The 20,276-nt window shown below is 47.1% G+C and overlaps 1 protein-coding gene across 1 annotated transcript in view; it reads left to right on the top strand.

The window, feature by feature from the left end:
- The window catches only part of TAGAP (T cell activation RhoGTPase activating protein), an 86,512-nt gene that overhangs the window by 33,050 nt on the left and 33,186 nt on the right, over positions 1-20,276 (top strand). Inside the window, exon 4 of the mRNA XM_069598843.1 lies at positions 16,328-16,498. Coding sequence (XP_069454944.1) covers positions 16,328-16,498 — 171 coding nt within the window. The remainder of the gene's footprint in view (positions 1-16,327; positions 16,499-20,276) is intronic.

Below are 20,276 nucleotides of genomic sequence, written 5' to 3'. Positions count from 1 at the left end.
AGGCATAAATTTCAGTTATTTTAAAAGCTATTTTCTACTGTTGTAACCAACTATTGTATGTATTGGGTCAGAAAATGATAAATTCAATATAGCTTATTTTTTAATGTTTAATAACTGTGTTTATCCCTGGTGGCTCAGTAGTGAAGAATCCACCTGCAATGCAGGAGATTCATACAGAAGATGTGGGTTCAATCTCTGGGTCGGGAAGCTCCCCTGGAGTAGGAAATGGCAGCCCACTCCAGTATTCTTGCCTGGGAAATCTCATGGAGAGAGGAGCCTGGGGGGCTACAGTCCAAGGGGGTTGCAAAGAGTCAGAGACATGACTTAGTGACTCGACAACAACAAGTTGGGTTAGAAAGTAATAAATTCAAGGTAGCTTATTTTTTAATGTTTAATACCTGCTTATAACAAGAACAAGGTAAGTATAAAGATTGGTGAGAGGAGTTTTTTCCATCTAAACTTTTTAACATTTTGGTTTTCTGTTATAGCAAAGTGGTTCCAATTTGGGGCAATATTTCTTAGAGTTTCAGTGAAATACAGTCAGTTGTGTTCTTTTATCAATTGCCTTCTTATTTCTGACCAAATCATAAGAGGCCATTAGATTATGAAACAGTGATTCAAAGAAAGTACCATCAAAGGAGAAATGACGATCCTGTTTTAACCCCAAAATAGATCCAGTTGTAATTCCTTCGTATAGAGCTGATGCAACACTGCTGCTTTCATGGAAACAGGGGTACTCATGACTGATGCCGTTGCACAGTTGGTGCGCATGCCTCTCGTTCATTGTGAAACACCTACCTTAATTCTGCCCAGCTGCAGATCACTGCATGTACTCATTTTGTCTTTGTTTTCAAAATCTTTAAATACAACTGTAGTAAAATTTCCAACCATATTATTAAGATAAATTTGCTATTTAAAAATGAGGTTTCTTGTTTCATTATTAGATAGAAAAAATTTTAACTAGTTCATGTGATATAATATTTTATATCTTGTGTGTGTGTTTTAGTCGCTTCAGTCTTGTCCGACTGTTTGTGACCCCATGGACTATAGCCCACCAGGCTCCTCTGCCCATGGAATTCTCCAGGCAAGAATATTGGATCGGGTTGCCATTCCCTTCTCCAGGGGATCTTCCCAACCCAGGGGTCGAACCCCAGTCTCCTGCATTGCAGGCAGATTCTTTACTGTCTGAGCCACCAGGGAAGCCCCTTTACGTCTTAAATGTGATTATTAGAAAATAATGCTCACAATACATCAATCAAAATGTAGAAAAGCAAATTTTAAAAACATCTAAATAAGTAGAAGGATTAGAAAGTTGAGTTGGAAATAAATAGAAATTTTTAAATGTCAAAATAAAGGTAAGAAAATATCTGGTTTGCAATAGAAAACAAAAGCATTTCAATATAGAAGTAAATCTAAGAAAAATGCTCAAGAGAAAGTTACTGCAGTACACCCGTTACTGCAGGAGCAAAGCGGAGGTGGGAGCAGAGCTGGGGACACTTCGGATGATGGGACACATGCTTAGAAATGTGGGCCCTGGATCAACTCTGATGGGGACCACGTGGTGATATGATTCAGCAAGCTGAGTGTGCCTTCTCCATCTGGGCACTAAGCTTCCGTCTCTGCAAGTTACCTAGCAATGCTTTGCATTGTCACAGACCATCGTGCCCGATGCTGATACGTGTGTATAAATTTACTATCAGTAGTTTCCAGCTTTCTCATTTTCACAGAAATAAAATTTTCCTCAACTGTGCTAGTTAACAATGAGTCCAGTTGAAATCCACTTTACTAAAAATCCATCCTTAAAAATTTTTGTTTTCTAATGTTACGTGGAATGTCAAACCCCTTTCTGTAAAGTGTATAGCTAGTACGGTAAAAAAAATAATAATAATAAAATAAAATAAAACAGGCTATTTCTTTTCCTGCCGCTGTGCAGTGACATTCTTTGCAGGAGCCCCGTCATGTTCCAGTCTGGTGCTTGGAGGTCATTATCCAACATAATTCACTTTGTCCTCTTTTCTTGGGAGATGAGTGCTGAGCCAGCAGGGCGGGCTTGCCTCCTTTGGGTGAGGCTGCTGAGTTTGGTGGTGGGCGGCGTGGAGTTCTGAAGCGAGTGTTGGCTCTGGAGACAGTTTCAGTCCCTCTCGGGTTATTTCTGGGCTCTGTCATCCCGGGTTCCCTCACCTGCAAGATGACATAATCAAGCTCCCTGGTAGACTCTTACTAAAGATGTGATGCCACTATGTCACCTCCTTGGTGCTCAACAGATACTAGTTTTCTTCCTTAACTATTGCTGGAAAAATGGGACTTCCCTGGTGGCTCAGTGGTAAAGAATCTGACTGCCAGTGCAGGGGACATGAGTTCGATCCCTGGTCGGGGAAGATCCCACGTATTGCGGAGCAACTAAGCTGTTGAGCCACAACGATTGAGTCTGTGCTCTGAGGCCCAGGGGCCACAGCTATGAGCCCTCGTGCCCTAGAGCCCAGGCTCCAAACAGGAGAGGCCACCAGCATGAGAAACCCACGTACCACAGCTAGCGAAAAGCCCAGTACAGCCACACTTAGATAAATAAAATGATAAAAAGTGGAATGAATCTGTAGAATAGTGTGCAGAGGATTAAGTATGAGTACTTCTGAAAGCTTGTAAGTTTGGTTTGTTTGTTTTTTCTTAAGTCATGGAGTCCCTTGTCCCAGGTCTATTTTTCACAGGAATTTGCGAATGTAATATGGGCTTCCCTCATAGTTCAGTTGGTAAAGAATCCACCTGCAACGCAGGAAACCCCATTTTGATCCCTGGGCCGGGAAGATCCCCTGGAGAAGGGATAGGCTACCCACTCCAGTATTCTTGGGCTTCCCTGGCGGCTCAGCTGGATAAAGAGTCTGCCGATGCAGGAGACCTGGGTTTGATCCCTGGGTTGGGAAGATTCCTTGAGGAAGGGAAAGGCTACCCACTCCAGTACTCTGGCCTGGAGAATTCCATGGACTATATAGTCCATGGGGTTGCAAAGAGTCAAACAAGACTGAGCGACTTTTACTTCCCTTCACTTCTGAATGTAAGGATAAGGGAAAGCTGAAGGGTGGACACCCCCATCACAGAGTGGGGACCGGGAGAGCAGCCCCGGGGGGTCAGTGCTGAGGGCCCCCCACTCCCCTTCCCTCTTTCTCGAGTCTCTGTGATACTATTGGCAAGAGGAATGAGGCCTGAGTGTTATGTTTTTTAAAAGGAAAGGAAAAAAAACAAGACCCTTAAGAGTGTTTCTTCCTTTTCAATGTAGACCATTAAGCTAATCATTTGAGCCAGATGAGAAGATCAGAAGGTCTCTTCCTTTGTGTGTGTTCACCGCAGCACTTGGTGAGAGGGGACTCCCCCGTGACCAGTCCCCTGGGCAGGCCACCTTGCCACTGGCGGATGTGGGCAGTTACGTAGCCCAGGGTCACAGAGGGACCACCTCCCGTGATGCACAGGGTGGGACGGGCCCTGGGTTGAGATGGAGTGGGGGCAGGGTGGGAAGGGAGACAGGCTATTTAAAGTGTCTTGCGGGCTTGGTGTGTCCCGTACGTACCGGTAAAGCGTGACCTGAACAGCCTCTGTCAGGTGTCCAGCCCTGTGCTGCATTGACCCTGGTCCAGCCCCTGTTCTCTTGACCCAGGGGACACTCGCTGCCCACCTCCACCTCCAGAAAAAAACTAAAACGCACAAACTCCTTCCACAGAGAGAAATCTCTGCTGGGCCACAAAACCTTCCACGTGCCTTCAGTGCCCAGATGCCACTGTCCCTGAGTTCGCTCACTGTGGATTGAAGGATGCAATAAGAGCTAACATTCTACTGTTTTGATTCTCTGCCGGGCACTGGACTAACATTTTTTATATTATTTACGTAATTTGATCCACGTAGCAGCCCGCCGCTGGTACGTTTATTCTCACTTTGAAAGTGGGGTAGCTGATGCTCGGGTGGCTGACTTCCTTGCCTGGAACGACAGCTCGGGGAAGCAGTGAAGTGCAGATTTGAAGCGGGGTTTGCTCACAACCAAGCCTGTGCTTTGAACGGCTCCGTGGGGGCTGCATAGGTCTGGGCCCAGGTGTGTTGTCACTAGTTAGTCTAGGCTTTCTTGATATACTAGCGAAAAAAATTGCAAAACAAAATTTACGGGAAAACTATGAACACTTGGTCACAGGAGGCTATAACCCAGTTTTACCAGGGGAATCTGGCTACAGAGGTCATCTAAACTTGCCTTCCCCTCCTTCTCATTCTAGAGCCCACATGTTCTCTAGTAGCATCATTGAATTCTTGGCAATTCAAAGGTCTTGGAAGAGAATCCATCTTTTAATTCTCCCAGGTTAAAATTTACTCATTGCAGGTCTTTGTTTATTTTTACTAAGTGCCAAGTATTTTTATTTTCTGCCAGACTACGAGCCTCAGAATGCTGTACTCTGTAACCCCGGGGAAGACCCAGAGCAAGGCCAGGAAGAGGGGAAAGGCAAAGCGAGGGCCATGCCATCTTTGCCGGTTAAATCCCGTTGTCTCTGCAAGAACTTCAGCTTCCTCCACCAGTACTCACTGGAGCGAGTTTGACTTGCAAATTTATACCAGGCTGACAAATAATAGAAGTGAGCAAATGAAATAATAGAGGAACTTGAAACTCTTCATCCTCCACTTAGATCGTGCCTCTCCAGGACATTCATTTAGGGCATGTGCACTGACTCAGCGGTAAAGAATCCACCTGCCGATGCCGGAGACTCGAGTCCAATCCCTGAGTTGGAAAGATCCCCTGGAGAAGGAAATGGCCACCCACTCCAGTATTCGTGCCTAGAGAATCCCGTGGATAGAGGAGCCTGGCGGGCTACAGCCCACGGGGTCGCAGAAGAGTCCCCCACGACCTACTGACTAAGCAGCAATACACACAAAGTCAAGACAGAGGCTCCTCTTTAGGGAGGGGCTGAACGGTGGGCTCAGACAAGAGCAAAATGTCCTGCTTTCCTCTGTGAATGTGTGTGTGTGCGTGAGTGTGCTCAGTCACTCAGTTGTGTCTGACTCTTGCAGCCCCACGAACTGTAGCCCACCAGGCTCCTCTGTCCATGGGATTCTCCAGGCAAGAATACTAGAGTGGGTTGCCATTTCCTCCTTCAAGGGATTTTCCCCACCCAGGGATCGAACCCACATCTCCTGCATCGCAGGCAGATTCTTTACCCCTGAGCCTCCTGGAATGCCCCCTTCTTCACTTCCTTCCCCCCAAATCCATTCAATGCTCCAAACCATGAAACCAACCCCTGCCTGGTCTCCCTTGCCTGCCCAGCCCCATCTCATCCTCTAGACCTTGAAGACTGATCCCAACACAGCTCCCCACTCACCTCTCTCCCATCATTTCCAAACCTCAGTGTCAGACATCTGAGCTAATTAAACCACCAATCACATCACACCACTCCTGCCGAAAACCCAGCACCTCCGTGTGGCCTTGAGGGCACTCTGCTCTCCGGTCTGACGGCCTTTGCCTGTCCGCCCACTGTGCCAGGATACTTTCAGTTTCCAAAACACCCCGAGACTCCCATTCCTGGGCCTTTATCCTTGCTGACTGCTCCACCACAAGTCTCCTCGTCTTCCTATAATTGTTGCTGGACCACAGGCACCTGCTGGGTGGGGTGAGCCTTAGTCATCCTGGAGCCCCACAGAGCAGGAGCTTGGCAGAAGCTCCCCCCCCTCCCAGATAAATGGAGAAGTGCCCACCCAGGAGGAGGATTTGGGAGTGTCAGTCTCTCAGTCGTGTCCAACTCTTTGCGACCCCATGGACTGTAGCCCACCAGGCTCCTCTGTCCATGGGATTTCCCAGGCAAGAATACTGGAGTGGGTTGCGATTCCCTTCTCCAGAGGATCTTTCCCACCCAGGAATCAAACCCAGGTCTTCTACATGGCAGACAGATTCTTTACCTTCTGAGCTACAGGGAAGTCCCTATCCCATAAAGTCTCTTTTCAGCCAGAACATTTTAGAATAGCAGTACAGGGCAGTGCCATGATCAAGGGCAGCATCATGGTCAAGGGCAGAAGTAGGACCCGAGTTCAGCCCCAACTCTGCCCAGGGAGCTCCTTGGCAAAGTGTGGGGAGTAACAGAACCACAGCACAGAGTGGCAGGAAGGTTAGAAGAGACAGCAGTGCCAGAACAGTGGGGAAAACACCTGGATCCATGTGGCTCTCATTTTATTTCTTTATTTCCCCTTAATCTCTCTCAAATCAAAATCCAGCTTGAGATGTGCCTCCCCTCTTCCCTGGGAAGGAGCCAGATGTCCACTTCGCTAGGGGAACAGGCTTAATGACAGAGAGACTGGCATCCGGTCTGGAGGGTCGGGGGGTGGGCGGCCACGGGGCGGTGGGCTCTGGATTCTGAAGGCCTGGAAAACCCATGGTTCACCACGGAAACCATGACAGGGCTTTAGATTAACACCCGCCCTCCCTTCCTCCTCCGGGGCCCCCTCGAGTGAAAGGACAGAGGCCCCGGGCGCCCGCGGCGAGAAGCCCACTCTGCGGTTTGGCTTTTCCTGTCCTCCCACTCGCTACAGAGTGGGCCGAGCTGCTATTGCTCAGGGACCACTTCCCTCAGCGCTCGCAGGCAGCAGAACCCACAAGGCCAGCACTTCTGACGGGGGCCATGAGGCCCCAGCAGAGGCCAGGACATTTTCTGTGTCCGCCAACACCACTCCCTTCTCTTCTGAGTCCAGGAATCTCGCCTCCAATTGCTTTTGAGAAAAGAAAAAAAAAAAAGCCCCCATGGCAGCCTCATTCCCCTGTAATAACCACATCTTCAAAGGAACTATGGTCCTACTTTGAAAAACGCCAAAGGTGCCCTAAGCGCCGTAGATCTGGGAAATGTCTCCTTTAAGCACAGACCATAAACTGCATCTCTGTGCGCAGTGATCCCTGAAGGTTTCAGCGTTAGAATCCTGTCCGTTTCCCTTCCTTGGCTCTTCTGGAATCAGCTCTTCACACCCCTCTCTGCCTCTTGAGTGCTGGCCCAAAAGGAAGCTCCCATGGAGATCAGTGGTAGTTCCACGGACCAGACAGGACCTTATTTGACTTGAGCTGGAGGCATAAAGTGGTTAATTTGATTCCCGAAGCAAGAAGTTGCTATCGCAAATAAATTAATGACTCATTCTCATGGATGGGCTTGGAGGCGCTGGGAATGGATTAATGTTTTTTATTATCAACAAGCTTTTGTTAAACTTAACCCTGTGTCAGATGCTATGCTGGTCCCTGGGTGCTCTCTGTCCACTCCATCTGGAAGGGCAATTGATCTAAATAAATAACAAGAGTTCAGGACTCAAAAATCAGCTGGACTCAGAATCCTATTCAGTGTAAGCTTTGAAAGGTGTCCTGTAGTTGTTGAAATTGAAACTGTGGTGTTTATTCAGGGAGATGGTATTGTCTGTGCAGAAGGCAAAAGATCGATTTGGCATCAGAAGACCTGGGTTTCCGTCTCAGCTCTCCTGTGTATTAGCCGTCAGGTTTTAGCAAAGTCCTTGCACCCTTGGTTTCCTCATGAGAGCACCTCCTCGGTGAATCAGAGCTGGAGTTAAATGAGACAATGTGTGCAAAGTGTGCCTTGCAAACCCAGCTTCAACACAGGCTGATCCTTTCATAGGGTTTACACATGAGGTCGTTAAAACTTTACAGAGCCATGTTTAAAAGTTGTTTTATAGGAAAGCTGGCAATGCTTCCAAGCATGTTCACAGACTCGGTAGATTTCAAGGTTGAACAATAACATTCCAACCCAAACAACCAAATTCTGGGCAGTCAAAATTCAAGGAGGAAATTATAAGAAGATAGGAAAAATGTGGAAATGATTAAAAAAAAAGGAAGGATGTGAGACAGAGGGACAAGAGAAAGGATGCATACGTGGTTGCATCTGACTCTTTGTGACCCCATGGACTGTAGCCCGCTGGGGTCCTCTGTCTTTGGGATTCTCCAGGCAAGAATACTGGAGTGGGTTCCCATGCCCTCCTCCAGGGAATCTCCCCAACCCAGGGATCATCCCTTATGTCTCCTGCATTGGCAAGTGGGTCCTTTGCCACTAGCACCACCTGGGAAGCCTACAAAAAGATGCGAGGGAAGGGCAGTAGGCGGGAGAGCGGCCAGGGAGAAATCCAGCCTCTCCGAGCAGAGGATGGGGAGCTAGAAGAAGTGAGGGATGTGGAGGCTGGGGTACCCGACGGCTTCATGCAGGAAGGGAACCGTGGTTCCTCAACCCAATTAGATCTTTGCCATCTCAGTTTCTTTGCATTTGCTTCTCCCTTTCTCTGGGACATTCTTCTAACCTCAGCCAGTCACTCCCCTCACGTAACAATACCCTCATTCCCCCGCTAAAGTCTTCAGTTCTCTGAATTGTCTCTTTTGCACAGATGTTTCCTCTACCACTTTACCCGACGTCACTTGACTAAATGAATGAGTAAATGGCAGGAAAAAGTTTCGTAAGCAGATGGAGATCCTGGGGTCTAGGATGCTGAATTTCAGGTAGTTTAGCACCTACGACTGTGATCAGCATTGCTGTTACTTTTTAACAAAGTGTCAAATATCTTCATAAATAATGAAGAATTCAAATACCCATAGATTGAAGAAAAAAAAAGTCCGATGCAGTGTTTTCATCTCCAGTGAGCTCCAGTGAAGGTAGAGGTTTTGTTTATTCCCTGACACATCAACACTTGGTATCGTTCCTGACATGTGGCTGGCACTTATAAAAAATTGACTAAACAGAGGAAGTTCAGTTCAGTTCAGTTCAGTTCAGTCACTCAGTCATGTCCGACTCTTTGCAACCCATGGACTGCAGCACACCAGGCCTCCCTGCCCATCACCAACTCCCGGAATTTACCCAAACTCATGTCCATTGAGTCGGTAATGCCATCCAACCATCTCATCCTCTGTCGTCCCCTTCTCCTCCTGCCTTCAATCTTTCCCAGAATCAGGGTCTTTTCCAGTGAGTCAGCTCTTCGCATCAGGTGGCCAAAGTATTGGAGTTTCAGCTTCAACATCAGTCCTTCTAATGAATGCTCAGAACTGATCTCCTTTAGGATGGACTGGTTGGATCTCCTTGTTTTAGCAAAACACTGTGGCACTTTGGCCCCAGTCAGGTGCTTCTGCTATTCCTTTCCTAGCTTCATGAGAAATCGCAGCAGAGTCGATGCCAAAGTTGAGCAGCTGGTGACAGCCACCCTGGTCCTCTCATGTCACTTAACTACCACGTGTGTGACCAGGGGCCAAGCACAGCCCTGCATCAATAATGTGGATGTAGCTTTTCCTTTCTTCAGATGACTTTGATCCCTTCAAAGGATCACGATGTACTCACAGATTAATTAAAATTACTGTTAGCACTAAATTTTTATCATCTAAATTTAGACATCATTTTATTTACATTTTCTTAGTTGAATTGCTTTTATTCCTTTTTTTTTTTCTCTTGTGAAAAGAAGGAAAAAGCAACAGAAAAGCACTTTGTGGAATGTTAGAGCTGCCTCATACCTGGCAACAAAAACAGAATTTGCCGTTTGTGAAAATGTGAGACAGTTCTGGAGAAGATAATAAATGATGCTCCATCAAAATATGTCTCACCAAAATTCACCCTTTACCATGTTTGGTTTTGTTTTTAATTACCCTTTCTCTCTCTTCCCTTCCACAACCCTTGAGGAATTTCTGTACTGGATTCTTAACTCCTGAGTCTTTGCAAATTTGAAATCTTCGGTAGTATTACAGTTTTAGGTGTACATATCTCATTTCCTGCTTCCTACTAGAACTTTGATTTTGTTCAGGAATCTGCTCCACCCACTAAGCCCATGTTTCTTTAAAAAAAAAAAAAAAAAACTTAGCTGTTTGTTTATTGTCGGCTGCACCACACCACATGCAGGATCTTGGTTCGCCGACCAGGGATCAAACTCATGCCCCTTGTATTGGAAGCACAGTCTTAACCACTGGACTGCCAGGGGAGTTCCAAGCCCACATGTCTAAGAGGAAGCTGAACCACCCTCAGTTTGACTGGGGTGGACTTGACCAGTCTAAAGCCTTTCTCTCTTTTTTGTGAGTGACTGGCCCTAGGATAGACATTACAGGCATGTGACTCCATTTTGCTTTATGAGATGAGGCATCTGGTTAAAGACACCTCGAGATGCTTTACCAGGAGCTTCTAGAAAACACCAAATGGCTCCATAGGGATATTCCCATAAGCAGTATCATCCATGGCAAACAACCTTTTCTAAAACTATATTCAGAATACAAACCACAATAGAAAACAAGTTACCAAAAGGGGCAGTTAATAAATATAAACAATATTTTCACATCAAAAACTGGAGGGCATTAAACAATCTAAACATATTTAAAATACAAGGAAAGGGTACAAAGGGAAAACATACGTTAAAAATTCAGTTTATACAAGTATCTAAGTTTATACAAGTGAAAACAAAAATAATGGATATGAAGCCTCAAAAGGTAGGCTTAATAGAAAGTTACATACAGTTGAAAGAAAGATTAATGAATTACAATATAAAACTAAGGAAATCACTTAGAATGTGGTTGAGAAAGAAAATGTGAAGTATAAAAGGTACAAGGGTAGAATGAGAGGGGCTAACGTGCCTAATTAGAGTTCTAGAACAAGAAGATAAAAGAAAAAATTAGAGACTGTAGTCAGCCAATAAGTGTCTGAAATTTTTCCAGAAGAGAGAAAAAATATGAGTCTTCAAGTTGTATGAGTCAGCTGAATCTAGGATAGTGTATGGTAGGAAAACTGCAGAATATCAAAGGCAAAGAGAAAAATCAGAAAGTTATTTTAAAAGAAAACAGACAAGTTACAAAGGAATAATTAAACTGACAGTGGATTTCTAAGAAGCAATAATAGATGCCAGGACCATAAATGATACCTTTTATAATAAATACTCAGGGAAAAACAGTTATAGTCACAGGAATCTTATTTCTAGCTAAACTACCATTCAAAGTTAGAAGTTAAATACAGATAATTTCAGACGTATAAAGTCTAACAGTTGAGCCCCCACAGAGTCTTGCTGACAAATTACTGAAAGGTATACTTCAGCAAGAGGGATATTGAATCCAAGAGGAAAGATGGAGCTCCCAAAACACATTAGTGGCCAAAGAAATCCATCAAATGCACTGTCGAGTCTAAATAGTTACCGGCTGTACAGATAATTATAATAGCTAACTGAGGGTGTGAAACTAAAGTCAAGATGGACTCCGTATAATAGATGATAATATCATAAAAGATGGAAGAGAAGCTCAGATGTTAAGTCACTTTTTACTTGTTCAAGAAAAGAATAGACATACCAATCATCTCTAGATTTTGTTAGAAAAACATAAGGTCAAGTTTAAATTTTAAGAGGTAGTGGATGATGGCTAAAATAATTTTTTAACGTATGCTTTCCAAACAATTATACAGGGAAGTAAGGAAGTAAAGAAAATCTGATCCATTCAGTATCAGACAAGAAAGGGGGAGCAAAAGAAGCAGAGCGATAAGATGCAGACAGGAGCTGTAGTTATTCCTCAAATTCAGTCTCAGTCCTGCCCAAATATCATGTAACCTAATGGACGCGAGTCTGAGTGAACTCCGGCAGATGGTGATGGACAGGGAGGCCTGGCGTGCTGCGATTCATGGGGTCGCAAAGAGTCAGACGCGACTGAGCGACTGAACTGAACTGAACTGAAAGACTGAATTGTAAAGTTGGTTTCCAATAACACTGTTCAAAGTCTCAAAGAGAAGGACAGAGAAGAAGAAATATGTTAGCATATGCACACACATGCACACAGAAGGAGCACATTAAAAATAGACATGGTTCCAACAGCCCCCTCTCCCTCTAACTGGTTGAGACATATAACTTCCTTCCCCCACAGCTCATTTTGTGCTTCCTTCAGCCTCAGCCAGGCTTCCTTCAGGCTTCAGCTGGTTCAAGTTCTCTGTCTGGTGCAGTGACTCAGCCCCTCATTCCAGAGGGGTCTGGATTCTCACTGCCTCTCTTTTTTTTTTTTTTTTTTAAGTTGCTATAGTTTTCCACTGGACATGGAAGTACTAAAGAACAACTCCAAATGCTCTGGGTTCCAAATAGAGCTCCTCTCCACCCCTGTGGTGTTGAGCAAACAAATTGCCTCTCAGTGACTGACCCAGCCCAGCCTGGCAGGGGTAATGGGGCTACCACATGATACTTGTGACATCAGCTGTGTGGAGTTTTTCCACCAGCTGGGTACCTACAGTTCACATCAATCCTGACAATAACTGGAATTAGGGCAGACTGAAGCTCAGTCAGTAAAGAATCTCTGCTTGCAATGCAGAAGACCCAGGTTTGATCCCTTGGTCAGGAAGATCCCCTGAAGAAGGAAATGACCCACTCCAGTATTCTTGCCTGGAGAATCCCATGGACAGAGGAGCCTGGGTTGCAAAGAGTCAGACACAACTACGCACTCACATGCACAGATGAGGAGGGGCACGGGAGCAGATCCAGACGAGTCCTGAACACAGAAGCTTGTATCTCTGTGGGGTTGGGATGCACCATCCTCCCAGCTTGTAGGTGTGCTCACCAACCTGCAAACTTTCCAGACACCATATTTTTGAGGGTTCTGTGGAGGCTTCATCACATAGGCATGATCAGTCACTAACTCAAGCTCCATCTTCCTCCCCTTCTCAGAGGATGAAAGCGTGAGCCCGAAATCTCCATGTTTCTGATTATGGCTTAGTCTTTCTGGTGCCCAGTAGCCCCAGAAGCTATCCTGGAGTCCACCCAGAGTGACTTCTTGAGAACAAAAGACACTCTTATCACCCAAGAAATTCCAAGGAACTGTGTAGGGAGCCAGGATCAAAGACTGAAAGTTAAAATAGTCTCCTAAATGCTCTTAGCACTTAAGAAATTACAAAGATGTCAGGAGCTGTGCCAGGAACTGGGAGCAGAGACCTAGAGACGGATTTTCAACGAGTCTTTTCCTTTCGGCTCTGTGGCACCTGGCACCCTCTCTGGTCAGACGGCCATCTCAAGTGCCAATTCAGCCGGTCCCCTCGGGACACATTCCTCCCTTATAACACAATCTCCTAGAAGACCTTAAGTTTTGGGGCAAGAGGAAGAAGCAAGAGAGTCTAGACGTGTAATCTGATGTAGTCTTGAGATTCCTGGCCCATGGGTACTGGCTAAGGCAGAAACGGCGTGGCTTGAAGAAACCAGTGGACTGGCACAGTCACGTCCATTAACTGAGAAAGTGAATCCAGTTCCCTTGGGTCTGCTTTTCTCCCCAGCTACAGAGGCATTCCCCACGTTGTTTCACCAGCCTCACCTAATGATCCACATTTTTAATTATATCTCCCTAGCCTGAGGGACTGGGAGCTTTGACCTCTCTGAATTTCTCAGCCTCTCACCAGACAGTGTAGCCATCCAGGCTACCAGCTCGTCTTGGCAGAGAGAGGACCTCTCATGGCACAGTCCCCTACTCTGAGGATACAGAAGCTTGTCCTCAGAGTACCAGGGCTGTCCTTCCAGGAGTTGGGGGAAGCAGCTCTTCCAGGGCTCCGAGCTGCCCATCAGTTGAAGACACAGCTCAACATATTGAGTCCACTCTACCCGGTCTCATCACCCTCGGAGTGAGACAAGACCTCGGGCACTTCAGAGAGCTTGGCCGCACCACCCGGCATGCACAGGCCCCTCCCGGAAAGGCCCTGCCCTTGTGCTCCTCCGATTGGACTCCGTTGCTTTAACAACCACATAGCAAGTGTAGCTGCAAACAAGATGGTAGTCTCCTAGGTCACTTCTGACACCCATGTCACTACTTTGTAATCATATTTCACAATTTATGTTTTCAACTCCTGTCTCGGCAAAAATAGAAACAAAGCCCCCAAAAAATCCAAGGGCTGATTTGGTGGGCATTAAACACCCTACTGTGTCTCCCAGGAGAAAAAAACATTGACCATTTCTTGATTCGCATTTTCCTTCGTGTGAGCAGAAAATGTAACATCTTGCTGGGCTGAAGTGTCCTTGTGCCCCGCCATCAACTGAGTTCGTAGAAAAGGGAGAAGTCATATATTTGGCTTGTAGTTTGCATAGTCACCTACAGGGAAGCCAAGACGAGGCAAACAAACACAAAGCCAGGCTGCCTCCATCATGAGGAGATGGGGAAACGTGGGCTGGTGTTGGCAGGGGGTAAAGCAGGAGCTGGGAGAGCAGGTGTCAGGAGCATATCTTTTAAAGTTTCAAGTCGTAGAGGAATCAGGCTGTCTCTGGAGTATGAGTGCCATCTCAGTATGTCTTGTTCACAGGCCAGAGATGCGCTTCTTGCAGTGCGTGCTAAGTCACTTCAGTTGTGTCTGACTCTCTGCGACCCCGTGGACTGTAGCCCACCAGGCTCCTCTGTCCACGAGATTCTCCAGGCAAGAGTACTGCAGTGGGTTGCCATGCCCTCCTCCAGGGGATCTTCCAGACCCAGAGACCGAACCCGCATCTTTTTACATCTCCTGCACTGGCAGGCAGGTTCTTTACCACTAGTGCCACCGGGGAAGTCCTGTGCTTCTTGCAAAGAGCATGCCGAGACAGTCTTCCTTGGCAACAAAAACGTGCTGGGGGAGAAGATGCTGAAGACAGCCATTATATCAAAGTCTGGTCCTTCGTGTGCTTCGGCTCTCACAAAAATAGGTTTAGGAGGAAGACGCCAATGTCTGTTTTCTCTCCAAGAGCAGTCTGTGATCTCCCAATGAGGGTGACATCTTTATGGAGGATGAATTTACACGATGATAAAAAAAAAATCACAGAAAAATGCAGGGCATCATCTTCCTTGGGACCTGAGGGTGCTGCCAGCCTCCTGCCCTGAATCTCTGCATGCAGATAACCAGAGGTACCCTGGTGGCAATGTGAGAGATGGGAACTGAATGCAGCCATAGTTCTTGTTTATTATTTCAAGCAGAAAATTGTTGTTGCAAATATATATATTTAGGACTGACAGGTCAGCCTGCCCTACAGAGTAACTGGACTTTGTCCGGGTGGCCAGCACAAGGCCTTATGTTAATCGCTGGGCAAATGAGAGAACTGCTACTGTGACCTTGTCCCTGCCCTCTCTCCTGCCCTCCACCTCTCCCTCCCCGCCAACCAGAAGCCCTCCCTGCACCTGCTATCATCAAAGTTTGCTGTTCTGTGTTAGCAATGCCATGTGCCTCTGAGATGCTTGAAATGTTTTGAAAATATGCTGAGGTTAAGTGATATTTATGGGTCTGTGTTTTGCACTGGCTATTATTCTTATTATTCAGTTGAGAGCTACATCCAGATAAAGTGGTCCTCCTCTCCTAAATCAGGGATGGTGAGGACCACTGCCTACCCTTGGCTCTCAACTTCACCCCTCCCTGCCAAAGCCATGGTTCTTTTCTGCCCCCAGTTCTCCTGGTGAATTGCAGCTAGGAGCTTCATAGAAAAACAGAGCTTGATAAGGGTCCAGAAGGCCAGACATATCTTGCTTTTAGGGTGAATGTGTCCTGCATGTCCAGAATGTGTTTTCCCCCACGCCTTACAATAATTATATTGTGGTACATGGAGTGCCCACTGAGATTGAAAGGGAGACTTTCAAGCTTGTTCTTGTCAAGAGGGAATGTCTCAACACTATGCCGCACTTTACTCAGCCTTCAAAGTGCCTGCTAAATTCCGATTCTTTTTGTGATTTTTTTCTTTTCATTATTAAGTGCCTACTATCTGCCTGGCCTTAAGCTTTTCTTTTGATCTACCGTATGGTGCTTTTTATTTTTTCTAACAACAAAGCTGGGAATCTCTTAAAATGAGGCAGGAAGAAATGTCCTTTGACACGTCCTGCTGACTTCTGGCGCTTGCCACAGAAAGCTATGAAGACAGAAATCCCCATCTGTTATCATGGCTTTTATTATCAAAACCCTTGGCCACTGAGAATTTCCTTGTATGAGTTGGGGACTGACATAGGGATGGCACCCACTCAACTCTACCAAAGATGCTGTATCTCTAGTTCTGTGCCAAACCTCCAATGCAGACCTAGTCTCCACTTGGAACTGGGGACCTGGGGGAATCTCAAGGCATTTGTGCCAGTGGGTGCCTTGTCAAATCAGACCCACTGATAGCTGCTTCCTCAGAAATGATCCACGGAAAGTTTTGCTAGTGCTCAATCTTTCTTTCTGAGTACTGTCTGGACACTGGATGGACAGCTAACCAAATGACAGAGATGAATAGCAAAGAAGGCAAGAGGACCCCGCCTCTGAACTGGGGCTGCTCAGGTCTTACAAGGCCGCTGGCTTAACCTGGAGTACGTCCACAGTAGCACTCCTGACTCAAACAGAGAAGACAAATCAGATTCTCACTTGCTTTTTTCCAGGTCTTCCACGAGCTACAGATTCGAACAGAAGCTGCCGCTCTCTGAGTTGGGGGTGGTCTCCTGTGACAGCGAGGAAGAGCTGGACAAAGATGAGGCTGGCCGCCTCACCCCCAGGGGAGGAAACACCATCTTCTTTACGATGGCCTCGAAGCCTTGTGTCACCGAGTTTCCGTAAGTGCCACCAAATTCAGCAGCAGGTTTTCAACCCTAAGATCCACAGGAAGCCCCTGGTCCTTTAATCAACTCACAGCTGTTACAGCAAATCAGAACGCAAAAATTTGTCCCCTCCAGGAGCAACTGGGGGGGATCTGTATTATTATTAGCAGAGGGCTGCCTCAGAGTCTGTTTTGGCTCTTTCCTGCATTTCATCCAAATCAGTTGCTTTTAAAGAAATAAGCAGGTTGTGAGCAAAGATGAGAAAGGAAGAGAGACAGCTGAGTGCTGGTCATTCACTACCGATTCGAGGGCTCAGGCTACCAGTTAGGTTTATTTCCCTTGAAAAGATTTATTACACAAATAATAGTACTTCTTTTCCTTAAAGCACGTTTTTGAGCCAGGAACCCCATGAGTAAGTGTATCACATAGGAGATTCAGTGAGGGAACAAAAGCCGTTTGCTGTCCCAGTCTTTCATGAGAAGACTCAGAACAGCCTTAGTTTTCTGCTCACAGCAGGGTTGATGAGGGTGTTAATTTCCTTATTACACACCATCCTCTCCAAATGCCTTTATGCGTCACGGGATTCTCACATCTATCAAAGTGCTGCAAGGGTGATGATACAAGCATAAGCATTATTATCACTGCTCCTTCTTGGCATTGGGAATGAGTGTCCACGTCAGCTGTGTCCAAGAGACTGAAGCCTCAGGAAGCGCAAGACTCGTTCCTTCCCGTGGGCCTAGAAGGTAACCTGGAAAAGGTCCACTCTGTCCCCCACGTGCTTTGCCCCGTCGACCCTCACAATCCACACGCAGTGCTGGGGTCCTTGAATCGCCACCCAGCATGGAATCCGGAAGCCCAGCCCACGGTTTGCTCTTGGCCCCTGAGCCTGGCACATGATAGCACTCAAAAAACTAGTGTTGAGGTGAATTGGATTGTCCTGCTCTTCCCCGGGGATTCCTCTACACCATCTTCATCTGCGCTCACCATCCCAACTCAGCTGCGCCCTCGGTTGGCTGGCAGGAGCCATCTGACTTAGAGACCCAGGTGAACGGCGCTCAGGGCCTGTGGGGTAAGTAAAGTCTCAGGCTTTATACACACCTTCACCAAAACCAGATTTCGAATAAGGAACTCCGGACACCTGGAGGGAGCTTGTGTGTGGGGCCCTCGGTGCTCATCAGCAGTCTTGTCCTTCCTTCTCTGGACGGTGCCTGACTCAGGTTCCAGCTCAGGTTCCAACTCAGGTTCCGGCTCAGGTTCCGGCTCAGGTTCGCCTGCCTGAGAAGCCTGCGCGTGTGCTCAGTGGTGTCCGACTCTGCGACCCCATGGACGGTAGCCCACCAGGATGCTGTGTCCATGGGGATTCTCTGGGCAAGAGTACTGGAGCGGGTTGCCATTTCCTCCTCCAGGGGATCTTCCCGACCCAGGGATCAAACCTGCGTCTGTTAACGTCTCCTGCATGGGCAGGCAGGTACTTTACCACTCGCATCGCCTGGGAAGCCCAAGCTCTGTGGGGACTTGGAAATGGCTGGAATCCAAAGCCAAGGACACCTAGGTTAGAATCCCGAGCTTGTCTTTTCCTGCCTATTTCCTGTGGCAGATCCTCCCACATTCCCCAGCCTTGGTTCCCTCACCTGGACAGGAGGTGACCTTAGCTGCTGGACGGAATTGTGAGGAAGGGGAAGGGGTTGCTACACACGGAGTTTGGAGGATTGAGAAATGAGGCCGCTCAGATGACAGCCTGCACACTCGGCAGGCGCGTGGATACCTATACCAGCCTCTCATTGTTTTTTCTCGGTGGGGAAAATCTGAGTCAGGGAATATGGGCTTCGTTACCAGGATGGTTGATAAGATTGGAATCATCCCTCAAAGCATCTGATCTCAGCCACTCAGGGGTGACTTCAGAAACTTTCTAACAAACCTCTCTACTTGTTTCAGCTTGTTCTGGCAAACCACTTAGTAGCCCAGTATGGAGTCCGGTTGTGTGATATAGAGCAGGCACACACCTGCAAAAGGGTCAAGAAGAGGGTTCCCTTTGCAGCCATGGAAGGGCCTGTTTACACCCAAGAAGTACGGGCACGTAAGGACAGAGACGTCCACTGGGCATCTCTGTAAGGGAACTGGATCCTGCCAACTTTGTAGCCAGAGGCTTGGGGCTTGGGCAGGAAATGGCTGGTGTTACATCAACCTCCTTTACTTGCTACAGTCCTCTAGAAAAGTGGTCTAGGTTTTATCCTTGCAGGAGGTAACTGTGGTCCTATAAACTTTACAGGAGCAGCTCACACGTATAAGGTAGGAGCCAAAGTTAATGTTTCTGGCACACAGCCTTGGGAGGAGTCTTCGAAGAATACTTACAGCCAGCAGTTACTTAGCACTCACTACTCACCCAGCTCTGTTGTAATCACTTGACATACAATAAATCACCCACTTCCCTTCTGACACCCAAGCCCGAGTCTCAGATGAGGTAAGAGTCTTTCAAACCGGGCCTCACAAACGGATTTTCTTTTTCCAGAATAGCTTCCTCTAAGTCATACACAAAACCGTTTCTCTTACTAACGTTGGAAGTCCCATGCCATCCTCTATCAGGTGACCACGAGGCAGTCTGTGTCATGCTGGACGAGGTGCCCGAGGATGGACGTGCCCTTTGACCAGCTCCTGCAGCGTGGTCGCCGGGATATTATGGAATCTTACACTGCTCTCTTTCGTTTGCCCAGAAGAACTCTATTTATTGATGTAATACCCCTATGGGTCGACCTGCATATGCAATGCTTCTTTTTATGAAAAGGAAGTTTCCAGATATCATGTTGTTATGAAAATTAAATGAGGAAATACATGGAAGCCTCCTAGCCCAGAGCCTGCCACATAGCTGTGCTCAATGAAAGTCAAGAATTTCACAGCAGTAATATAGGGGGACATTCCAGCCAAAGGAAACAGCGTATGCAAAGGGAGAGGCTGAGTGATAGGAGAACTACGAGGAGGTACTGGTCAGCTCCGGCTGCGTAACAAAGTGCCCCAGACTGCAGGGCTCAAACAACAGAGAGTTACTGTTGCACAGTTCTGGAGGCTTGAAGGTCAAGATCAAGGTGTTAGCAGGGTGGCTCCGTCTGAGGGCTGAGGGTCTGCAGTGGGAGAGTTGATGGGGGGCAGGGCAGGCCAAACAAACAGATAAGACAAAATGACCAGAGGCCAATCCCTTAAGGGCGTTAGAAGATACTCAGCGACTATGAGTATATATGTCATCAGCACCAGGCTAAGGAAATTCACAGGCAGATAAGGGATGACCTCTGACCCCAAAAAGCTGTAAGCCTGGTGAAGTCAGGCCCTGATGAGATCACCCGAGTGGTGGGTCGAGTTGACAGTGAGGATGACAGGGAGCACCAGGAAGGAGCTTCTCACCCAGTGCCTGCCTGGCATGGACCAGAGAGACAGAGTGAGGACACCCCAAAGTCCTGAAGCAACAGAATCCTCAGCCTGCGCCAGAATCGGGCTGTCCCCTTGCCTTGGGGGAGACGAGCAGCCACGGAGGCCAGGCTTTGCTGCAAGCCATGCTGGCCCCTTCAGGAGTGTGTGCTGCTCTGTGCTCACATCCTCACATGCACTGTCCCAGCTCTGCAGGAGGTACACCTGGACACCCAGGGATAATCAAGCTGGATGTGAGATGTGAAACATGGAGGCAAACTGATGGGTCTCAAGAAGGAATCCTAGAAAACCTAGACAGCGAATTAAAAAGCAGAAACATCACTTGGTCAACAAAGGTCCGTCTAGTCAAAGCTATGGTTTTTCCAGTAGTCATGTA

The sequence above is a fragment of the Ovis canadensis genome, chromosome 8 (assembly GCF_042477335.2).
Source record: "Ovis canadensis isolate MfBH-ARS-UI-01 breed Bighorn chromosome 8, ARS-UI_OviCan_v2, whole genome shotgun sequence".
Lineage (NCBI taxonomy): Eukaryota > Metazoa > Chordata > Mammalia > Artiodactyla > Bovidae > Ovis > Ovis canadensis.
Note: the sequence above shows the minus strand (reverse complement) of the source record. Positions and strands in the feature narration are given on the sequence as shown.